The 22405-nt window shown below is 39.7% G+C and overlaps 2 protein-coding genes across 11 annotated transcripts in view; one reads left to right on the top strand and one right to left on the bottom strand.

Moving 5' to 3' along the window:
* LOC133664593 (uncharacterized) overlaps positions 1-22405 on the bottom strand; it is a 264251-nt gene that overhangs the window by 65521 nt on the left and 176325 nt on the right. The window lies entirely within an intron of this gene.
* Positions 1-22405, top strand: part of LOC133664587 (oocyte zinc finger protein XlCOF6-like) — a 335370-nt gene that overhangs the window by 226417 nt on the left and 86548 nt on the right. For 5 of the 10 annotated variants that reach the window (XM_062069333.1, XM_062069334.1, XM_062069330.1 and 2 more), the window contains exons 1-3: positions 16687-17333; positions 18018-18272; positions 21466-21684. In XM_062069333.1, the coding sequence (XP_061925317.1) occupies positions 17210-17333; positions 18018-18272; positions 21466-21684 (598 nt within the window). In that variant the 5' untranslated portion in view covers positions 16687-17209. Of the gene's footprint in view, positions 1-792; positions 937-1399; positions 1610-16686; positions 17334-18017; positions 18273-21465; positions 21685-21945; positions 22265-22405 lie in introns of those variants that run through there. The other 5 variants (XM_062069335.1, XM_062069331.1, XM_062069329.1 and 2 more) reach the window with 5 other exon arrangements.

Below are 22405 nucleotides of genomic sequence, written 5' to 3'. Positions count from 1 at the left end.
ACTGCGTTTGTCATCAGACTAAATTAGGAGCCTTTGTTTGCTTACTTCCTACTAAAAGTTGTCCAGTATGTTCACTATTTTATTTAAGGACAAACTTGCAATAAGAAACATATGTTTAATGTAACCTAAATTTTTTTTGTTAAAATGAAGCCACTAATGCACTTTTTTGTGATCTCTTTTATTTACAAAAAATTTTGAAAAGTATCGAAATACATTTTGGTCCAGGTCCCGGTACCATAGTATTGGTATCGGGACAACACTAGTGAGAACAGAATTTGTCAGTTGATTCTTTGACTATCTTAGTAGTAATTTTTTCACTGGAGAGTTTAGTCTCTACAATGCAGCCAAGATAGGTAATGTCATTTTTGTTTGTTATAATATTGTCAACCACTTTGACTGTGAAGTTATCTACTTTTCTGAGGTTAGGAATTGACCCAAAAACCTTTGTACTTGCAAGTACGGAGCGAGTCTTAATTTTCCAGTTAGTCATTGAAAGCTTTGCTAGGCTAGGTCTTGAGGATTGTAGCTTTGCTTGTTTTGTGGCCGTCAGCCTCAGTTCTATGTTCTTTACGGGTACAGAAAATCATGGAATGATCACTTAAGCCGCATACAGTAGTTCCATTTGTGGTGATCTTAGACTGGTCAGAAGTAACAACGAGGTCTATGATGGTTTAAAAGGACTCAGTCACCCTGGTAGTTTGCTTAATGAGCTAAGTGAGGCAATGTTGGTGGCACAGCTTAGTGAAGATTTTAAAAATGGGTGCATTCTTTCGGGACATATCTGTTTTTCAGTCCCCAAGAAGATGTAAACCTGTCTTCTTCCGGGCTACATTATACACCCCGCCCCCCCAACCCTGCCCCCCACACATCACCAGAGTGATCAAAGAGCCGCGGGTTGCCGACCCCTGGCCCAGCCAACAAAATGACCACAAAAAGGTATTTTGCATGATGACTATAACATACTATTTAGGTGATTTTGGAATTTAGAGTTTTTATTCCCATGGTATTGAAGTTATGGTAATGACTATGTCATTACAAGATCATGGTTAAGTTTAGAGATAAAGTTTAGGTGTCATAGACCGTATACACAATAAAATATTTACACACTTTACATCAGTGAGTGTAAAGTTCAGAATGCCTCAATCAATGTTGCCTCGTACTTATAAAAAACTTTTCAAATTGCCCCCCATCAAATTTCCAAGTCTGTTTGTGTACTCACTTTTGAATTAATTTTAGTGGCCGGGACAAGAGGAGGTATTTCCCTAGTTTTTATTGGTTGTTAAGCAACACACTTTTAACACAACACACGAAAGAACACAAATAATGTCATTGTGTTAACAGTGTCAGTCCAAAACTATTTATATTCTCTCTTTATCTGATTTACTTATTTACCCAACAGACGTCCAGCAGCGGCCCCACATTAAAGAGGAAGAGGAGGATCCACAGCCCCCCCACATGAAAGAGGAAGTGTGGATCACTCAGGAGGGAGAGTGTCTTCTAGGGCAGGAGGAGGATGATCTCACCAAGTTTCCACTGACTGTTGTCTCTGTGAAGACTGAAGAGCATGAAGACAAACCACCTGAGTCCTCACAGCTTCATCACAGTCCAAGTAAGCACAACATCCACATATCATTTTATTCTCAGGGCATTCAATCCATCACAACTGGACTGTTCACTTTGTCTTAGAAGACGTTTGTCCTCTCATCCAAGTAGGCTTCATCACTTCATGCTCATAGACTTCAAGTCTTAAATCTAATCACTGGAATTTAGAGGGGAACTGCACTTTTTTGGTAAGAATTTTTTCTATCATTCACAATCATTATAAAAGACATGACGATTGATATATATATACTATTTTTAATCACATTCTAACTCATAAATGTAAATAAAAGTCCACTTGCAATGGAGCCAATGGGAGGTCCTCTATAACCATCCAAAAAGCGCCAACAATACTCCATTTGCATTTCGTGGCTTGAATACCAAGCAAGTATTAGTGATATTGTTATTATAAGTGCTAACGCAGACAAACTATCTATAGCTTGTGTGTCTATGTTGACATCACCTGCTGGTGAGCTCCTGGTGAAATATTATTCCAGATCACGAATCGTGCCTCTCACCTGGATAGTAGAAGGATGAGGACGTACTCTGACAAGTTGGTACCCTTTGACAGCCAATTTAGACCCAGCAATGGCGAACGACACAAAAAGACGCTTGGCTTCACCCCCCTTTTGCGTGCGACGATTATAAGTAATTCTTCATCCAAACAGGAATATAACTAGATTCTATCAGTCTGCGTCATAGTGACAGCAGACCTTGTACAGTAAGTCATGTTTTATTATGTTTGTTGGCTCTCATGAAGTCTGCAGTGTGTAATATTCAGTGATGTTAAAAAAAAAAGCGAACGTAGTGACGCGTTTTTGAAATTAATGCGCTTATGAGCAAAAATATGAAAATATTACATCTTTTTAAAAATGCACCTGTTACTAAATGCCATATATACCTACTCAGTGTTTCCCACACATTCATTTATTTGTGGCGGCCCGCCACGAAAGAATTAAGGCCACCACAAAAAATGTTTTTATTTTTATTTTTTTAATTTATTTATTTTTTTGTCCTGTCCAGCTCCTCAGGCAAATCATATAGTTGATGTAGATGCCCATATCGACTGTTCAGATTTACTTTACAAAAGAGAAGTGTAGGATCAAGATTTTTGGAGCTCTTTGTTCAGTGGATCAGATGTTTGTAGAAGCTCTGTGTCTATCTACCACCACTACTGTTTTCTGTTTATTTGTTACTGACTGTGGCAGGACACCTCTGCCTCTGTTTGACTTTATGTTGCTGGTAAATAATTGGTTGTAGCAGTAGGCTAAAGTTCAATTATTTAGTATGCACTAATTAAAGGGGCAGAGCTTTAAGAGACATTTTAGCTTTTATATTTTTATAAGATTTATTTTTTGTAAGAACTACAATTAATAAATATATTTCAGTGAATAACATATTGTTCAAATCTGTATATAAATATGTACATAAAGTGTTGTAATTATATTGTAAAATGGATGGATGGATGTTTAAAACAAAACTGTTATTATTAATTAGTAAGCATACATTTTTTGAGCCTTTTTAGAGAAAATCATATCATTGTAGTAAATTATGCAAATTACTCGATGATGTCATGGTGACCACGTCCCCACCGCCACAGGTATCTTGGCAGTTTATGGGAAACACTGCTACTGCATGTACATAAAACCTTAATGGAGGTGTTTGGATGCTTTTTACGTTCTTTGCAGGCAGAATAGTGCGACTCTAATAGCCTCTATTGTAAGGAGACTTTTGATCGCATTTATTTACTATTTAGAATGCATAAAAAAGAAAACACATGTGTTCTTGATAGGCAAAAAAAAAAAAAAAAGTGTGGTTCCCTTTTAAGTGAAGTATATTTATTTAGCACTTTTCTCTAGTGACTCAGCGCTTTACATAGTGAAACCCATTATCTAAGTTACATTTAAACCAGTGTGGGTGGCACTGGGAGCAGGTGGGTAAAGTACCTTGCCCAAGGACACAACGGCAGTGACTAGAATCGAACCTGGAACCGTTGAGTTGCTTGCACGGCCGCTCTACCAGCCGAGCCACGGCGACCTTAGAATGTATTAAATTCTATCAAAATCTCGTAAAAATCGTAAATACATCCTAGAAATGTCTCAATAATTCCATTAACAATATTTTTATTTAGGAACTTTCTAATGTAACATATTTCTATCTACACTTCTGTTAAAATGTAATAATCACTTATTCTTCTGTTTTGTTAAAATGTAATAATCACTTGTTTTGTTGTTTGATACTTTAGTTTTGGCTGATACTACAAGTGTAGGTATCGATCCAGTACCAAGTAGTTACAGGGGCAGTATCGGTCATACCAATGTGGATACTGATATTTACATTTTTCAAGATCATTGAAAGATAAAATTTTTGTTCGCAATTATAATTAGACAAAAACACAGGATGGTGGTGTTAGAATATCAATTGAATATTTAAATATGGCTCTGAATTAAATCATTTGGTTTATGCCCTTAAAGTCTTCCTTTTTTACTGAGTTTGTAAACAATAACAAAATCAACAAAATATATATAATACAAAATATCGATCAAACCACTGTATCGACCTTTCACTGATATTATACTTTGTATTGTTACTGTCGATTTTTGTATTGACCGGTCCACATTTGTTTAAATTTAAGTGAAGTGAAGTGAATTATATTTATATAGCGCTTTTTCTCTAGTGACTCAAAGCGCTTTACATAGTGAAACCCAATATCTAAGTTACATTTAAACCAGTGTGGGTGGCACTGGGAGCAGGTGGGTAAAGTGTTTAGCCCAAGGACACAACGGAAGTGACTAGGATGGCGGAAGCGTGGATCGAACCTGGAACCCTCAAGTTGCTGGCACGGCCACTCTACCAACCGAGCTATACCGCCCTCAAATTTAAGAGCTTTAACAGGGTTTCTGTGGGTCATTAAAAAGCATTAAAAGTCATTAAATGGACTTTGCCTAAATTAAGGCCTTAAATGGTATTTAAAATCATTAAATACCATGTCCAGAGGCATTACAATATTCATGTAATCGTAGGCCGGGACTGATATAAATGAAAATAAACCTAATAATTTAATTCTTACCGTCATCAATAAATTGCTATGTCAGTGTGTTTCCTTCTTGGTCTCTGGATTTTAAACTGGACTAAGAGGTCTCACTCTGTGTATCGCTCTCAGCACCTGAGCATGTTTATTCCACAGTACACTTTACGTATTTACTGGACCATAGGGCGCACCAGATTATAAGGGGCACTGCCGATGAGCGAGTCTATTCAGGTCTAATTTCATACAAAAGGCGCACCGGATTATAGGGCGCATTAAAGGGGTCATATAATGATTTTTTTCTGAATATAAAATACTTCCTTGTGATCTACATAACATGTAATGGTGGTTATTTGGTCAAAATGTTGCATAGATGATGTTTTACACATCAGCTTCAAGTCACTTTCTGACAGTCGCTTCAGGATGTGCCGTTTTGTGGGTGGTTTTATTTACGTGCCTCACCTTCGACAGCGTCTTCTCCCCGTCATCTTTGTTGTAGCGGTGTAGCGTGCAAGGACGGGAGTGGAAGAAGTGTCAAAAGATGGCGCTAACTGTTTTAATGACAATCAGACTTTACTTCAATCAACAACGGAGCAGCATCTCCTCATCCGTGGCTCACTAGTGCAACAACAACACCGGAAATATGTCCCGTGAAAAACCATCTGACCGGAACTCTCTACATTTCCTTGGGTGAATAATGTAAACTCAGTACACTGGTAGTTTTTAGCACTTGAATAGAGAGATATAAGTTAGAACTTTAAACTACTTTATATTAGAAATGGCAACAACAAAGGGTGAATGTCCCATAACAAGAAGATGGAGAAAAATAGGAAACTTAGATAGACTATGGAATCGGCACGGACGACAGTGGCGGACGTTTAAAATTTTAAGGACTTATGCAGATCCCAAATACACATCAGCATGTACCAGAAGGTAAGACAAGTTGGTTTTGCTAATATTGTGAAACAAAACGCCAGATAATGTCTGCTAATGGGTGCCATTTTGCGGTCCTTATACACACACACCATAGTAATACTTGTATCTCTGACTACGGTAGCCGTAATGGGCCGACAATCCATCAAGCGGTGCGGCTTCAAAGTCGTACTAAAACATTTTGACAGATTTTTGAGTGCCGGGTGTAATGTTCTTTATTTTCAATGGAACATTTAAAGTTTTGGTGTTGTTTACTGGCGTCATATTGCAGTCTACCCGTATCTCTTATGTGTGACTATCATCTACTGGTCACACTTATCTTTACACCATGTACCAAATAAAATTGCTTCGAGGTCGGTAAGCACAACCAGAATTTTTCCGTACATTAGGCGCACTAGGTTATAAGGCGCACTGTCGATTTTTGAGAAAATGAAAGGCTTTTAAAGGCCTACTGAAAGCCACTACTACCGACCACGCAGTCTGATAGTTTATATATCAATGATGAAATCTTATCATTGAAACACATGCCAATACGGCCGGGTTAACTTATAAAGTGCAATTTTAAAATTCCAGCCACACTTCCGGTTGAAAAACTCCTTTGGATATGATTTATGCGCGTGACGTCAGAAAATCTACGGAAGTGGTTGGACCCCATCGGACCCGATAGAAAAACCTCTTGTTTTCTTCGACAAAATTCCACAGTATTCTGGACATCTGTGTTGGTGAATCTTTTGCAATTTGTTTAATGAACAATGGAGGCTGCAAAGAAGAACGTTGTAGGTGGGATCGATCGGTGTCTTAGCGGCTAAGTACAATACTTACAGCAACACATCAAGGACTACTTACTTAGAAGTAAGGCTGCAGCTAACGATTATTTTTCTATCGATTAATCTATAGATTATTTTTTTCGATTAATCGGTTAATCTATACATTATTTTTTCGATTCATCTATAGATTATTTTTCCTTTTACCGATTATTTTTTATTTTATTTTATTTAAAATGAAGATGAAAAAATAAAAGTAGGCCAGTTTTTTCAAAAGGCATGGCTTTTATTTACAAAAAAAAAAGTATGGCCACTCAGTCAACATTGACAACAACATGACAAAATATTCTGTAACAATGTAAACATTTAAAACTTTTAACATTTAACAAAATTAAAAGTAGCTTATTTGCTTTTTAATGTGCAAATATAAAAGTCAACATCCAGTGCAAATCTTAATATTCTGCAATAGTATAAGCATTTAAAAAGTAAAAGTATTGCTTATTTTGCTTTAAAATGTGCAAAAATAAAGATAAACATCCAATACAAAAAAGTGCAAAACGAAATATTCTGTAACAACAGTGTAAACATTTCAACAAAAGTGAAAGTATTGCTTATTTGCTAAAATGTGCAAAAATAAAGATAAACATCCAATACAAAAAAGTGCCAATCTAAATATTCTGGAGCACTGTAAACATTAAGTATTGCTTTTAAAATGTGCAAAATAAACATCCAGTCCAACACAGTACACAATAACCAATTCTACTCATTCCAGTGAGTGACTAACAGTTGTAATGAAGAAAGGTTAGCATGTCTACTTGCTTTGCTTCTTTTCTTGTTTACAATATTCCCAGCAGCTGAAAATAGGCGCTCAGAAGGGGTCGATGTGGCTGGAACTGAGAGGTAATTATTAGCCTTCACCTCAAGCCAGGACTGCGAGTGAGCTGAGCTGCAGTTTAAGTTTCTAGTAGGTCAACGGGCTCATAGTGATGTTACTAGTAGTTGACTGGGAGGTGTTTATTATCATTTGGGGAGAGTCCGCTGCCTGATGCTCACCTGCTAAACACCTATCTGCTCCACGCTGAAGCGCTGACTACATGCGCTATGAATACGCACTGCTGATTGGCTGATAATGCTTCGTGTGTACCAATCAGATGGTTGTGTGGGTGGGACAATGCTGCGTGTGTACCAATCAGATGGTTGTATGTGTGGGACAATGCTGCGTGCTGAGACAGAGGCAGAGAAGCAAAGCAACTTGTTAAGACTTTAGCAGCTAAAGTTAGCTTTAGCTTAGAAACTCGTTCGGTACACCCCCGTACCGAACCGAAATCCCCGTACCGAAACGGTTCAATACAAAACACATTCCGTTACACCCCTAGCAGATACAAATGACACATTCATGTTTTTGTGTAATGATGACAACGTATGCTAATGCAGACGATTGACTAGTTGATGGTTGATGGTTTTCTTTTCAAATGTTCGTTCATAGCCGTTGTGCTGCTATGATAGGCCATTTCCGCTCGACACAGTGTGCATACAACAACATTATTAGGCTGTGTATTGAAATACTCCCACACTTTTGACGACTTTTGGCGTGCGTTTTTCCCCTCGCTCGCACAGTCTGCTTTGCGCTCCGCCATGACGGTAGTGTGACGTAATTATGCGACGCGTCGACGCACAAAAACGGCGTCGACGTATTTACATAACCGATGACGTCGACTATGTCGACGCGTCGTTTCAGCCTTACTTAGAAGACGCCTAGCCGATGCTTGCCGCCAAACCCACGGATGAAGTCCTTCGTCGCGCCGTTGATCGCTGGAATGCAGGTGAGCACGGCTGTTGATGGGAAGATGAGGGCTGGCGTAGGTGGAGCGCTAATGTTTTATCATAGTTCTGTGAGGTCCGGTTGCTAAGTTGCTAAATTAGCCTTAGCGTCGTTAGCAACAGCATAGTTAAGCCTTACCAGGCTGAGAATTTTTAACCGTGTAGTTACATGTACATGGTTTTATAGTATTGTTGGTCTTCTGTCTATCCTTCCAGTCAGGGGTTTATTTATTTTGTTTCTATCTTCATTTGAGAACGATGCTATCACGTTAGCTCAGTAGCTAAGTGTGTCACGATGTATTGTCTTGGAGATAAAAGTCACTTTAAATGTCCATTTCGTGTGCTCGACTCTCATTTTCAAGAGGATATAGTATCTGAGGTGGTTTAAAATACAAATCTGTGATACACAATAGAAAAAGGAGAAGAGTACATAGTTCTGTGAGGTCCGGTTGCTAAGTTGCTAAATTAGCCTTAGCGTCGTTAGCAACAGCATAGTTAAGCCTTACCAGGCTGAGAATTTTTAACCGTGTAGTTAAATGTACATGGTTTTATAGTATTGTTGGTCTTCTGTCTATCCTTCCAGTCAGGGGTTTATTTATTTTGTTTCTATCTTTATTTGAGAACGATGCTATCACGTTAGCTCAGTAGCTAAGTGTGTCACCGATATATTGTCTTGGAGATAAAAGTCACTTTAAATGTCCATTTCGCGTGCTCGACTCTCATTTTCAAGAGGATATAGTATCCGAGGTGGTTTAAAATACAAATACGTGATTCACAATAGAAAAAGGAGAGGGTGTGGAATCCAATGAGCCAGCTTGTACCTAAGTTACGGTCAGAGCGAAAAAAGATACGTCCATCACTGCCTCTCAAGTCCTTCACTGTAACGTTCCTCATCTACGAATCTTTCATCCTCGCTCAAATTAATGGGGTAATCGTCACTTTCTCGGTCCTAATCTCTCTCGCTCCATTGTAAACAATGGGGAATTGTGAGGAATACTAGCTCCTGTGACGTCACGCTACTTCCGGTACAGGCAAGGCTTTTTTTTATCAGCGAGCAAAAGTTGCGAACTTTATCGTCGATTTTCTCTACTAAATCCTTTCAGCAAAAATATGGCAATATCGCGAAATGATCAAGTATGACACATAGAATGGATCTGCTAATCCCGTTTAAATTTTAAAAAGTCATTTCAGTAGGCCTTTAAGTGCGCTTTATAGTCCGAACAATACGGTAAATGAAAATAAACCTAATAACTTAATTCTTGCTGTCATCAATACATTGCTATGTCCGTGTGTTTCCTTCTTGGTCTGTGGATTTTAAACTGGACTAAGAGGTCTCACTCTGTGCATCGCTCTCAGCACCTAAGCATGTTTATTTGACAGTAGACTTACATGAACAAAGTGAGCCTCTTGTCAGTCATTCACAATCTTTGTTTCGGCTACTTGCAATTCTCTTCCACACGTTTTCCTGTGTGCAGTAGTGTTGGCGACACTCGCTTTCATGTTGGAGATGGAACTAGTCATTTTAATACAATGCTGAAGTACAGGCCTCCATATAGCTGCCCGGGATATGCCTGTTATGATTCTTTAATTTGGGGCCTTTTAGAATCAGCATGTCTTCGTCCATTTGTGTCAAGGAGGTGTAATTAGGTCTGAAAAACTTTTGACAAGTTCACTTCATGTCCCTTAGGACTTTTCAAAGTGTAGAATACCATCCATCCATCCATTTTCTACCGCTTATTCCCTTCGGGGTCGCGGGGGGCGCTGGAGCCTATCTCAGCTACAATCGGGCGGCCGCCTTATCATTTATTTTGTGTTTATGCATGACTTCCTGTCCCACACGAGCAGATTTTAGCTCAATTGAACCGCCTTGTTGTGTCGACCACTAAATATAGAAGCCAGGCGGTGGAAACTGACACATTGACTTGAAAAAGAAAAAAAACGGAACTAGTTTGTCGCCGTGGCGCCGCCGTTCCACATGTAGTGGAAATGCCCAGTTACACTTACAAACGTAGCTTAGCAAGATAAATGAAGAAACCATACTTGGGGTTCAAGGCACGAAGCAAAAGGAAATACAATTTCAACCCACAGCACTCGCAGTGAGCGAACTCCACCACAAGATGGCGTCATAGCAGAGACAACAATACGGAATACAGATTTACACTGTAAACAACCTAATCCTTTCTCCAAGTTTATACATCAGTAACTGACATTAAAATCACAGGGGGCACTGGAGCCTATCCCAGCTGCACTCAGGCAGCAGGGAATTTATTACAATTTAGATTTTAGGCCATATTGCCCATCCCTTGTAAAAAGTGGTCTTATTTTGCTGTGAATAATGTTGTAAAGAGCAGTGTGTTTGTTTTCAGGCCAATTCATCTACTAACTTGTTTTTTTAAGTTCATGAGAACTTACTGACTGAATCTGGACATTTCTCAAGCATGTTTGTCATTTTGTGTCCTGCAGACGTCTGTGAAGAACAACTTCTGCCTGAAAAACAGGAGTGTAGCTTCAGGATGGTGAAGGAGGATCCATCAAAGAGGAAGACCAGGTGCCACAGACCCTCTGGCGTCTCCTTTTCCTCTTTGACACAGACCCTTCCCTGTAAAAAGGAAGAGAAAGACTCACTGACCCTCCACATTAAAGAGGAAGAGGAGGAACACAGCATCAGTCAGGAGGGAGATCATATTGAAGGACTGGTGGAGTTCCCAGTGACTGGTGTCCCTGTGAAGAGTGAAGATGATGAGGTCAATGGTGAAAGTGAGGAGAAGAGAGAGGCGGAGCCTCCAAGCAGCAGCTCAACACAACACATGACAACAGAAGCTGATGGAGACCACTGTGGAGGATCACAAGCAGACAAGCTCTTAGCTCCACTATCAGATAGTGAGGACACAACGTCACACTCTCCTGACACTGATGATGAAGACTCTAAAGATGATAAGACATGTCACACTGACAACACTCACTTCAAATGTTCTCACTGTGACAAAACCTTTAAATACCATAGTGATCTGAAAACACACAAGAGAAGACACACCGGAGAAAAACATTTTATCTGTTCAATCTGTAGTAAAGGTTTTGTAGAAAGTCGCAAATTGAAAGTGCACATGAGAACACACACTGGTGAAAAACCTTTTACTTGTTCAATGTGTGGCTTATCTTTTACAAGGAAGGAACATTTGAAAGTACACATGAGAACACACACCGGAGACAAACCTTATATCTGTTCAAAATGTGGTAAAGGTTTTACACAAAGTCAGAGTTTGAAAAAACACACAATATTACACACAGGAGAAAAATCTTTTATATGTTTAATCTGTAGTAAAAGTTTTGTACAAAGTCACAATTTGAAAGTACACATGAGAACACACACTGGTGAAAAACCTTTTTCTTGTTCAATCTGTGGTAAAGGTTTTGCACAAAGTTCATGTTTGGAAAAACACAGAACACGACACACTGGAGAAAAATCTTTTATTTGTTCAATCTGTAGTAAAGGTTTTGTAGAAAGTCAATATTTAAAAGTACACATGAGAACACACACTGGCGAAAAACCTTTTTCCTGTTCAATCTGTGGTAAAGGTTTTACAGAAAGTCGCAGTTTGAAAAGACACACTAGAACGCACACTGGTGAAAAATCACATTCCTGTTCAATTTGCAACAAAAGCTTTTGTTACCGACATAACCTTGTAGCGCACATGAGAACACACACTGGTGAAAAACCATTTTCCTGTTCAACCTGTGGTAAAGGTTTTACACAAAGTCGTTGTTTGAAAAGACACACGAGAACGCACACTGGCGAAAAACCTTTTTCCTGTCCAGTCTGTGGTAAAGGTTTTACACAAAGTCAGAATTTGAAAAGACACAAGAGAACACACACTGGTGAAAAATCACATTCCTGTTCAATCTGCAACATAAGCTTTTGTGACCGATCAAACCTTGTAGCACACATGAGAAGGCACACAGGAGATAAAGTGTTAAGTTGCAGTGTGTGTGGTGAAAGATTCTCTTATAAGTACCAGTGTAAGAAACACAAGTGTGCTGGTGAGAACAGCAGCAGCAAATGAAACTGCAGGATTTGAAATAAACCGTCAATACTTTAATTTTGACTTTCTAACATCAGCACATATAACATGTGTGACATTGTTGTTTGTGTAACAATCTTTTTAATATGCTTCTACATTTATAGATTAGATATTTTATATTAGTGCTTTTTCAGTCAAGTACATGCATTAATATGCAACATTGTGTGCTTTTGTTAAAAATTTAACAAAATATTTTGACTGAACAGGTGAGAGTAAACAGTACAAGACATATTTTACATACAATAAACATTCTATGTGTATATATTTTCATAATACAATTTTAGACTTATTCATAATAGTGTTTTTTATAGGTGTTTGAAATATTGAAGTGTTAAATATTTTTATTTCTAATTGGTAATGATCCTGTCATGAACCGTGGCCCGGATCATGTTTTTGTTATTTTCTGCTGGTTTTGGACTCCCTAAGTTCCTGTTGTTGTGCAACCTTGAGTTTGTTTAGTTACCATGGCTACTTATTATTTTCACCTGCCTCTGATTGATGTTCGGGACGCTGACCTGTTTCTCGAGGACTAATCAGAGGCATTATTTAAGCCTGCCTTTGCCAATCAGTCAATCTGGCTTCTTTGTTTGCTTCATGCTCTCGTTACATAAGTTTTGCTTGTCTCCTAGCCTATGCTAAGTTTAACTTCGAGTGCGATTGGCACGTGTTGCTTTCGACTTGTTTTCTGTTCTTGGTGGTGCTTTGACTTTTTCAAGAATAAATCATGCTCCTACCTGCACGTCCTTTTTGGAGTGGTCCGGTTGCATCCCGGGGTAACGAATCTTGCAGCAAGCTGCAACCCCGTCGTAACAGAAAGAAGCCAGCATTCAGTTCCCCCGCAACGGACATCGAGGAGGCGGACGAGAAAGGTATGTGGCTGGTCTTAAAGGCGATGGAGACAGAAACTCTCCGGTATTCCCCCTAGGAGCGCCAGGGCCTGATGTGGGGTCCTAACGGCAAGCTTATCCCCATCGACTCCCTCTGGCTTGAGGACATCGCCGGCAAAGACTGAAGCCGTCAAGGAAGGCTTCTCCTAGCTGTTAGGACGCGTCGCTCCTCCAGACCGAAGCAAGATGCAGGCAGCCCAGTCGTCTTCCCCTGATGACGTCACCCCGCCCACTGGTGATGTCAAAAACCAATACTTTTTTTTAAGATTCTGTTAACTCTGTCAGCAGCCTCCAAAGGACTTTGATTCCAGAATAAAATATTAACAAGATATTTTTTAAATTTAGGTCTAGTCAGTCCCAGTCACCTTCTTATTGTCAAGCTCCGCCCCCCAAAACTCAAGCCCGTCCACCACCACCACCAGTCCATCGGCATGCCAAGCCGCAACCTCTAGCTCGGCCACCTCCGCCAAGGTCACGGCTAACTTCAGCCCAGGTGGTCCTGAAGACGCCATCTGAACCTGCGGCTCGAAGGCTAGCATCTGAACCTGCGGCTCCAAGGTTAGCATCTGAACCTGCTGCTCCAAGGCTAGCATCTGAACCTGCTGCTCCAAGGCTAGCACCTGAACCTGCTGCTCCAAGGCAAGCACCAGTCGCCGCACCTCGGCAAACACCAGTCGCCGCAACTCGGCAAGCACAAGTCGCCGCAGCCCCTGTTCCTGTACCTGCGCCGAGGCAAGTTACCGTTCCTGCTCCACGGCTGCTTCCTTCGCCTGCCGCTCAAGTTCATTAGGTGCCACCTTCCTCGTCTCCGGCGGGCCTTCCCACGGCGCCGCCACCTTCCTCGTCTCCGGCGGGCCTTCCCACGGCGCCGCTACCCTTCTCATCGCCAGCGTCGTTGCCGCCACGACCTCCGGCTGGCCGGCTGCACAAGTGGCCATCAGACGCCTGCATGCGGCCCTCTGGAGGGTCAATTCATGGATGCCCCGGGCGCAGACAGCAGCGATGCCCATGAATTGGGCGTAAAACTCATAGGCTGCTGAGATTCTGGCGTCACTCACACCCACCTTCTCGTTGGCCACGAATGTGGCCTTTCCGTGGTCGCCCGCCTCGCCAAGTGCAGCAGCGTTCAACACGTCGCCGCCACCTGACTCTCCCTTGCTGGTTGCGGGAACACTTGTTCTGGCGACCCACCGCCAAGTCCTTCCTCCGCCCTCCCGTGACTCCTGACCCTGCTTGTTTTTGTTTTTTTATGGACATCTGCAATCTGTCCTTAAGATGGGGGGCCTGTCATGATCCATGGCCCGTATCATGTTTTTGTTATTTTCTGCTGGTTTTGGACTCCCCGAGTTCCTTGTTGTTGTGCACCCTTGAGTATGTTTAGTTACCATGGCTACTTATTATTTGCACATGCCTCTGATTGGTGTTCGGGACGCTCACCTGTTTCTCGAGCACTAATAAGAGGCATTATTTAAGCCTGCCTTTGCCAGACAGTCGGCCTGGCTTCTTTGTTTACGTCATGCTCTCGTTGCGCAAGTTTTGCTTGTCTCCTAGCCAATGTTCCCTCTAATTTTTCATGTGTGTGAGCAAACGCAAAAACTCCCTGAGCATTCAGTGGAGCCCATGTGAGCAACATCAGACGTGCATACTGTGGCTACACCAGCAGCACACTTGTCCCAAACCTGACTAAATAACAAGTTAAATCTCCATCCATCCATTTTCTACCGCTTGTCCCTTTCGGGGTCGCGGGGGGTGCTGGAGCCTATCTCAGCTGCATTCGGGCAGAAGGCGGGGTACACCCTGGACAAGTCCCCACCTCATCGCAGGGCCAACACAGATAGACAGACAACATTCTTTTATTATTATAATCAAATGACAGCAGTCATTTCCATGAGGTTATTTTCTAATATAAGTGTTAAGACCCACTTACAATGACAATAACAAAAAATATTGTTTTTCATGAACTGTGTACTTGTATTGTTTGTCTGGGTGGAGGTCCTGCTTTGGAAATAATTTGTACCCCTTTCAGACATTGCATTTAGTTCCCATTAAAACATTCACATGTTGCACAATGAGATGTAAGCAGGGGATCATGTGTACATTCCTGCAACTTCATGTTTGTAAAAAATATATTTTTATAAGTATTTATTTAATATAGTAACAGCATTTCATGATTAATATTTATAAATTAAGATTCCTAATAAATGACACTAGAATAAGCACACATTTGATTGGTAAATCATAGTGTAACGACCTGGAATTACACTTTATGTGTGGTGATGGAGTTGTCTGACTTTTTGTGTGGCTGTAAACGCATCACTGGTGCCATATGTGCATGTGTTGAGTAACCCCTGACTGCAGCCTGCAGATCGCACATTTAGGGAAAATAAGCCCCTCGATCTGCAGCCAGGGGAACTTGTTTCTGCTGCTCTTCCCAAGTGCCCCTGGCTGCAGCCCGCAGATCGAGGAGGGGCTTATTTTCCCTCAATGTGGGCGGGTCTCAACGTTGAGCCCGCGGGCTCCATCTGGTGGCGGAGATCCGGCAGCACACATTCTCAAACGTCAATAAAGCTACTTTTAACTTGTCAAATGTATTTTTTTACCATGAAAAAACAATAATATATATATATAAACCATAGTATGAAAAAAGGTTAATGTATTTGATAGACTTAGACATTCCTACTTTTAACTTGTCAAATGTATCTGCCATCTTTTTTGTAGTTGTATTCCTTTTTTATTATCTTCATTATTTTCTGTATTGATCCTACACTATTATTGTGTTTTTTTTTGTTACTTCTGATATGGCCTTGCCACGGTTTACTTGCTTATTTATTTATTTATTGTGTCTTTTTATTTTGTATTGTTTTACATCTGATCAACTTCTGTGACTTTCCTTTCCTTTTCTTTTTTAAGTGTGAACGGTGGAGAGGTCCTCGAGAGGTGATCTTGGGATCACTTCCTGAGGATCCTTGATGCCGAGGAATGTTCATCCACTATGGTCTGGATAGCCTGTAGCTGATCCTGAGCCAGAGCGGGATGGATATATATATATATATATATATATATATATATATATATATATATATATATATATATATATATATATATGTATATATATATATATATATATATATATACAATATCTGGGTATCTTTTCTAATACTGTTTATACTGTAAACCTTGAATTGTTCAAGTTTAAGTGCACCTCTCTCCTCAAGTGTGCGTGTGAGTGGGTATGAGTGGATGTGCGATTGTATGAAGGTTTTGCGTGACCAAAGTATGACTGTTAAATGTGATTTTAACTGTAAAATTCAATACAAATATTTGCAAATATATATATATGTATATATATATATATATATATATATATATATATATATATATATATATATATATTGTATTGTTTTTTCATGGTAAAAAAATACATTTGACAAGTTAAAAGTAGCTTTATTGACGTTTGAGAATGTGTGCTGCCGGATCTCCGCCACCAGATGGAGCCCGCGGGCTCAACGTTGAGACCCGCCCACATTGAGGGAAAATAAGCCCCTCCTCGATCTGCGGGCTGCAGCCAGGGGTTACTCGCTCTTCCTGCGACCACAGAGCGCGGTCCTAGTGCCTCCATGTACCCTAACCGCCATTAAACAGAAAAAAGAAGAACGACGAAGCCAACTTGGAAGTGGTCCATTGAAATGTTGCTAGCGCGACCTCCTGTACTGTAGAATGTAGTATGGACCATAGGACAGGACGAAGAAGTCCCGTTAAGAAGCTGTGGAGGCCTAAGATGCTCTACTAGTCTGCTGGAAATCCAAAGAAGACGAAGGAGTAAAAAGCAAAATGGCGTTTGACAGAGAAGGCCTAAACGTGACCACTGGCCATTATTGTTTCTCTATTTGTATTTAGTGCATACATGTACGCATATATGTCGTGTAATAGATGAAACATTGTTTGTATCCGGATACATTAGTCTGAGCGCACTTTATGTGCTAGCTTAGCTTGCTAGTTAGCTTAGCTTGTTAGCTGCTAACAAAGAGACGCGGACGTTATCAACACATCGCTAAGTAGAGATCAAATGTGAGTGTAAAGTGTTGTGATTGTGTGAAAATGTGCGAAAGAACGATAGCAAAGTATGAGGAGGAACTTTGTCCAACAAAAGAGGAGAAGGAGCGACAACATCAACTTATGGACGCTGTTTTCAAGAAACATCAAGTTGTGTTACACAGAACAGGTTTGTTTACTTCTTACTCTCACATCTTTACTAACTTTGTATTTCATTATTAACACTTTTCTTCAATAGGAAGGTGCTTTGTCTTGTGGGGATGATGCAATGGTTGATTTAGATTCTTCATGAAAACGAGACAGTTTGAGGTTGATGTTCCTCTTACTTTGTAACAATGTGTGATTGATTGATTGAAGGACTTATGAGAAGTTTGCATAGGAAAGGGTACAGTTTCATCACGGTACACATTCACTGCTACAAGAAAGCCTGAGATGGTTTCAGAAATATTTTTTTAACTCACACAGTACTAGGTAGAAAGTAGCATTTAAAATACAAATACACTGCAAGTAAATAAAATATAATTTAAAATAGGTAAAAGGCTTTGTACATTCCCAGTTACAAGTAGCCGCAACCTGTAATGCCTTTTCTTTTTGATAGGGAGTTCCACATGTTGGTGGTATAGCAGGCAAACAAATTAGAACCTTTTTTGGAGTGAGATCTGGGTTGAATGTGACTTGTACAACTACCTCTGGTGTTAACAAAAGGAGGTATTTCCCGCGTTTTTATGGGTTGTTTTGCTACATACTTTTAACACAACACACAAAGGAACACAAATCATGTCATTGTGTTAACAGTGTCAGTCCAAAACTATTTCTATTCTCTCTTAATTGTATTTACTTATTTACCCAACAGACATCCAGCAGCCCCCCAACATTAAAGAGGAAGAGGAGGATCCACGGCCCCCCCACATTAAAGAGGAAGAGGAGGATCCACAGCCACCCCACGTTAAAGAGGAAGAGGAGGAAGTGTGCATCACTCAAGAGGGAGAGTGTCTTCTAGGGCAGGAGGAGGATGATGTCACCAAGTTTCTACTGACTGTTGTCTCTGTGAAGACTGAAGAGCATGAAGACAAACCACCTGAGTCCTCACAGCTTCATCACAGTCCAAGTAAGCACAACATCCACATATCATTTTATATTCAGGGCATTCAATCCATCACAACTGGACTGTTCACTTTGTCTTAGAAGACGTTTGTCCTCTCATCCAAGTAGGCTTCATCACTTCCTGCTCATAGGCTTCAAGTCTTAACTTAGACTTAGGCTTCCTTTTTATTATTATTATTTAAATCTAATCATTGGAATTTAGAAGGGAACTGCACTTTTTGGGGGAATTTTTTCAATCTTTCTTGATCATTATAAAAGACATGACGATGGATATATATATATTTTTAAATCACATTCTAACTCATAAATATAAAATAAAAGTCCACTTGCAATGGAGCCAATGGGGGGGTCCTCTAAAACCATCTAAAAAGTGCCAACAATACTCCATTTGCATTTTGTGGCTTGAATACCAAGCAAGTATTAGTGATATTGTTATTATAAGTGCTAACGCAGACAAACTATTTATAGTTTGTGTGTCTATGTTGACATCACCGGCTGGTGAGCTCCTTCCTCACCTCTGTGCTGGTGAAAGATTATTCCAGATCATGAAGCGTGCCTCTCACCTGGATAGTCGAAGGATGAGGACGTACTCTGACAAGTTGGTATTGTTTGACAGCCAATTTAGACCCGGCAATGGCAAACGACACAAAAAGACGCTAGGCTTCACCACCTTTTCTGTGCGACAATTATGAGTCATTCTTCATCTAAACGAGAATATAACAAGATTCTATCAGTCTTCGTCATAGTGACAGCAGACCTTGTACAGTAAGTGATGTTTTATTATGTTTGTTGGCTCTCATGAAGTCTGCAGTGTGTAATATTCAGTGATGTTGTTAAAAAAAACAGCAAGCGTTGTGATGCATTTTTAAAATGAATGTGCTAATGAGCAAAAATCTGTAAATATTACATCTTTTAAAAAATGACATATAAACCTGCTGCATGTACATAAAACCTTAATGGAGGTGTTTGGATGTGTTTTAAGTTCTTTGTAGGCAGAATAGTGCGACTCTAATAGCCTTTATTGTAAGCAGACTTTTGATCGTATTTATTTACTATTTAAAATGCATAACAAAGAAAAAACGTGTGTTCTTGATAGGCAAAATAAATTTAAAAAGTGTGGTTCCCTTTTAAGTGAAGTGAAGTAAACAAGACAGTTGATGTTCCTCTCAGTTTGTAACAATGTGTGATTGATTGATTGAAGGAGTTATGAGAAGTTTGCGTAGGAAAAGGTACAGTTTCATCACGGTACACATTCACTGCTACAAGAAAGCCTGAGATGGTTTCAGTTGAAATATATTTTTTAAACTCACACAGAACACAGTACTATGTAGAAAGTAGACAAAAATACTGCAAGAAAGTCAATGAAAATAAAAGTAAAAGGCTTTGTATATTCCCAGTTACGAGTAGCTGAAACCTGTAATGTCTTTTCAAAGCGACTTGGAAGGAAGGGAGTTCCACAATTTGGTGGTATAGCAGGCAAACAAATTGGAACCTTTTTTGGAGTGAGATCTGGGTTGAATGTAATTTGTACAACTACCTCTGGTGTTATAATGGTGAATATATTTTGAAGTATCTAGACAGGTACATGGGTATCTTAGTGGTGTATCTCATACACCAGACCAACTGCAAGAAGATGTACTCTGTCGGCCACCAAGAGCCTCCCCACGTTAAGGAAAGGTGAGATGGACGGTTGAGTAGAAGCCCAATCATTTTGTTTTGGGCTGTCTGGAGTTTGTTTTTCGGGGATTTTAAGGCGTCACGGTACCAAACATGTACTCTGTACTCAAAGTGGGGTTAAAGGAGCGCTTGTGTTAGAGTCTTAAGTGCAATACTACCCGTATGAGTAGTACTACTATGTAAGAACAGAATTTGTCGGTTGATTCTTTGACTACCTTAGTAGTAATTTTTTCACTGGAGAGATTAGTCTCTACGATGCAGCCATAATTGGTAATCTCATTTTTGTTTGTTATAATATTGTCACCCACTTTGACTGTAAAGCTATCTACTTTTCTGAGGTTAGGAATTGACCCAAAGACCTGTGTACTTGCAAGTACCGGGCGAGTCTTAATGTGCCAGTTTGTCATTGAAAGCCTTGCTAGTCTAGGTCTTGAGGATTCTAGCTTCGTTTGTTTTGTGGCTGTCAGCCTCAGTTCTATGTTTTTTACGGGTACAGAAAATCATTGAATGATCACTTAAGCCGCATACAGTAGTTCCACTTGTGGTGATCTTAGACTGGTCAGAAGTAACAACGAGGTCTATGATGGTTTAAAAGGACTCAGTCACCCTGGTAGTTTGCTTAATGAGCTAAGTGAGGCAATGTTGGTGGCACAGCTTAGTGAATGTTTTAAAAATGGGTGCATCCTTTCAGGACATATCTGTGTTCCAGTCCCCAAGAAGATGTAAACATGTATCAACATGTTTACACAAAACTCACACACTCACTAAATACATTTTATACTGTAATCAAATCTAATAATTTCACTTCCTGATTCTGACCTACATGCATCAATAAGTAAAAGTAAACATTTATTTCCAATAACCAAAGTAGTCAACACTTGATTTATTAAAAGAACATAAAGGTGACTGACTTTCCTTCAGCGTGTCATAGATGGTCTCCAATTCCTAAAGAGGAATTGTTGATGGAGATACTCCATAAAACACCACATAGACCATGTTTTTGGTAAAAGTTCCTTTTGGCCCAGCCAACAAAATGATCACAAAAAAGTATTTTGCATGATGACAAAAACATACCATGAATGTTTTTAAGTAATTTTGGAATTAGATTTTTTTTATTTCCATGATATTGAAGTTATGGTAATGACTATGTCATTAAAAGATTATGGTTAAGTTTAGAGATAAAGAGCAGGTGCAATGGACCATATACAGAATAAAATATTTACACACTTTACATCAGTGAAGTTCAAAATGCCTCAATCAATGTTGCCTCGTACTTATAAAAACTTTTCAAATTGCCCCCTATCCAATTTCCAAGTCTGTTTCTGTACTCACTGTGCCACTTTTGCATTAATTTGAGGAAAAAGGAGGTATTTCCCTTGTTTTTATTAGTTGTTTTGCTACACACTTTTAACACAACACACGAAAGAACACAAATAACGTCATTGTGTCAACACTGTCAGTCAGTCCAAACCTATTTATATTCTCTCTTTATCTTATTTACTTATTTATTTACCCAACAGACGTCCAGCAGCCCCCCCACATTAAAGAGGAAGAGGAGGATCCACAGCCCACCCACATTAAAGAGGAAGAGGAGGAAGTGTGGATCACTCAGGAGGGAGAGTGTCTTCTAGGGCAGGAGGAGGATGATGTCACCAAGTTTCCACTGACTGTTGTCTCTGTGAAGACTGAAGAGCATGAAGACAAACCACCTGAGTCCTCACAGCTTCATCACAGTCCAAGTAAGCACAACATCCACAAATCATTTTATTCTCAGGGCATTCAATCCATCACAACTGGACTGTTCACTTTGTCTTAGAAGACGTTTGTCCTCTCATCCAAGTAGGCTTCATCACTTCATGCTCATAGACTTCAAGTCTTAAATCTAATCACTGGAATTTAGAGGGGAACTGCACTTTTTTGGGGATTTTTTTCTATCGTTCACAATCATTATAAAAGACATGACGATGGATATATATTTTTAAATCACATTCTATTTATAGCTTGTGTGTCTATGTTGACATCACCGGCTGGTGAGCTCCTTCCTCGCTGGTGAAAGATTATTCCAGATCATGAATCGTGCCTCTCACCTGGATAGTAGAAGGATGAGGACGTACCCTGACAAGTTGGTATCGTTTGACAATGGCGAACAACACAAAAATCGGTCATACCAATGTGGATACTGGTATTTACATATTTCAAGATCATTGAATAATGAAATTTTTGTTTGCAATCATAATCACACAAAAACACAGGATGGTGGTGTTAGAACAGTGTTTCCCACACATTAATTTATTTGTGGCGGCCCGCTTGAAAGAATTACGTCCGCCACAAATAAAAAATAAAATAAAATAAAATATTATATTTTATTTTTTTTTTGTCCTGTCCAGCTTCTCAGGCAAATCATATAGTAGATGTAGATGCCCATATAGGCTGTTCAGATTTACTTTACAAAAGAGAAGT

This window comes from Entelurus aequoreus, linkage group LG14 (genome assembly GCF_033978785.1).
Source record: "Entelurus aequoreus isolate RoL-2023_Sb linkage group LG14, RoL_Eaeq_v1.1, whole genome shotgun sequence".
Taxonomy (NCBI): Eukaryota; Metazoa; Chordata; class Actinopteri; order Syngnathiformes; family Syngnathidae; genus Entelurus; species Entelurus aequoreus.
Note: the sequence above shows the minus strand (reverse complement) of the source record. Positions and strands in the feature narration are given on the sequence as shown.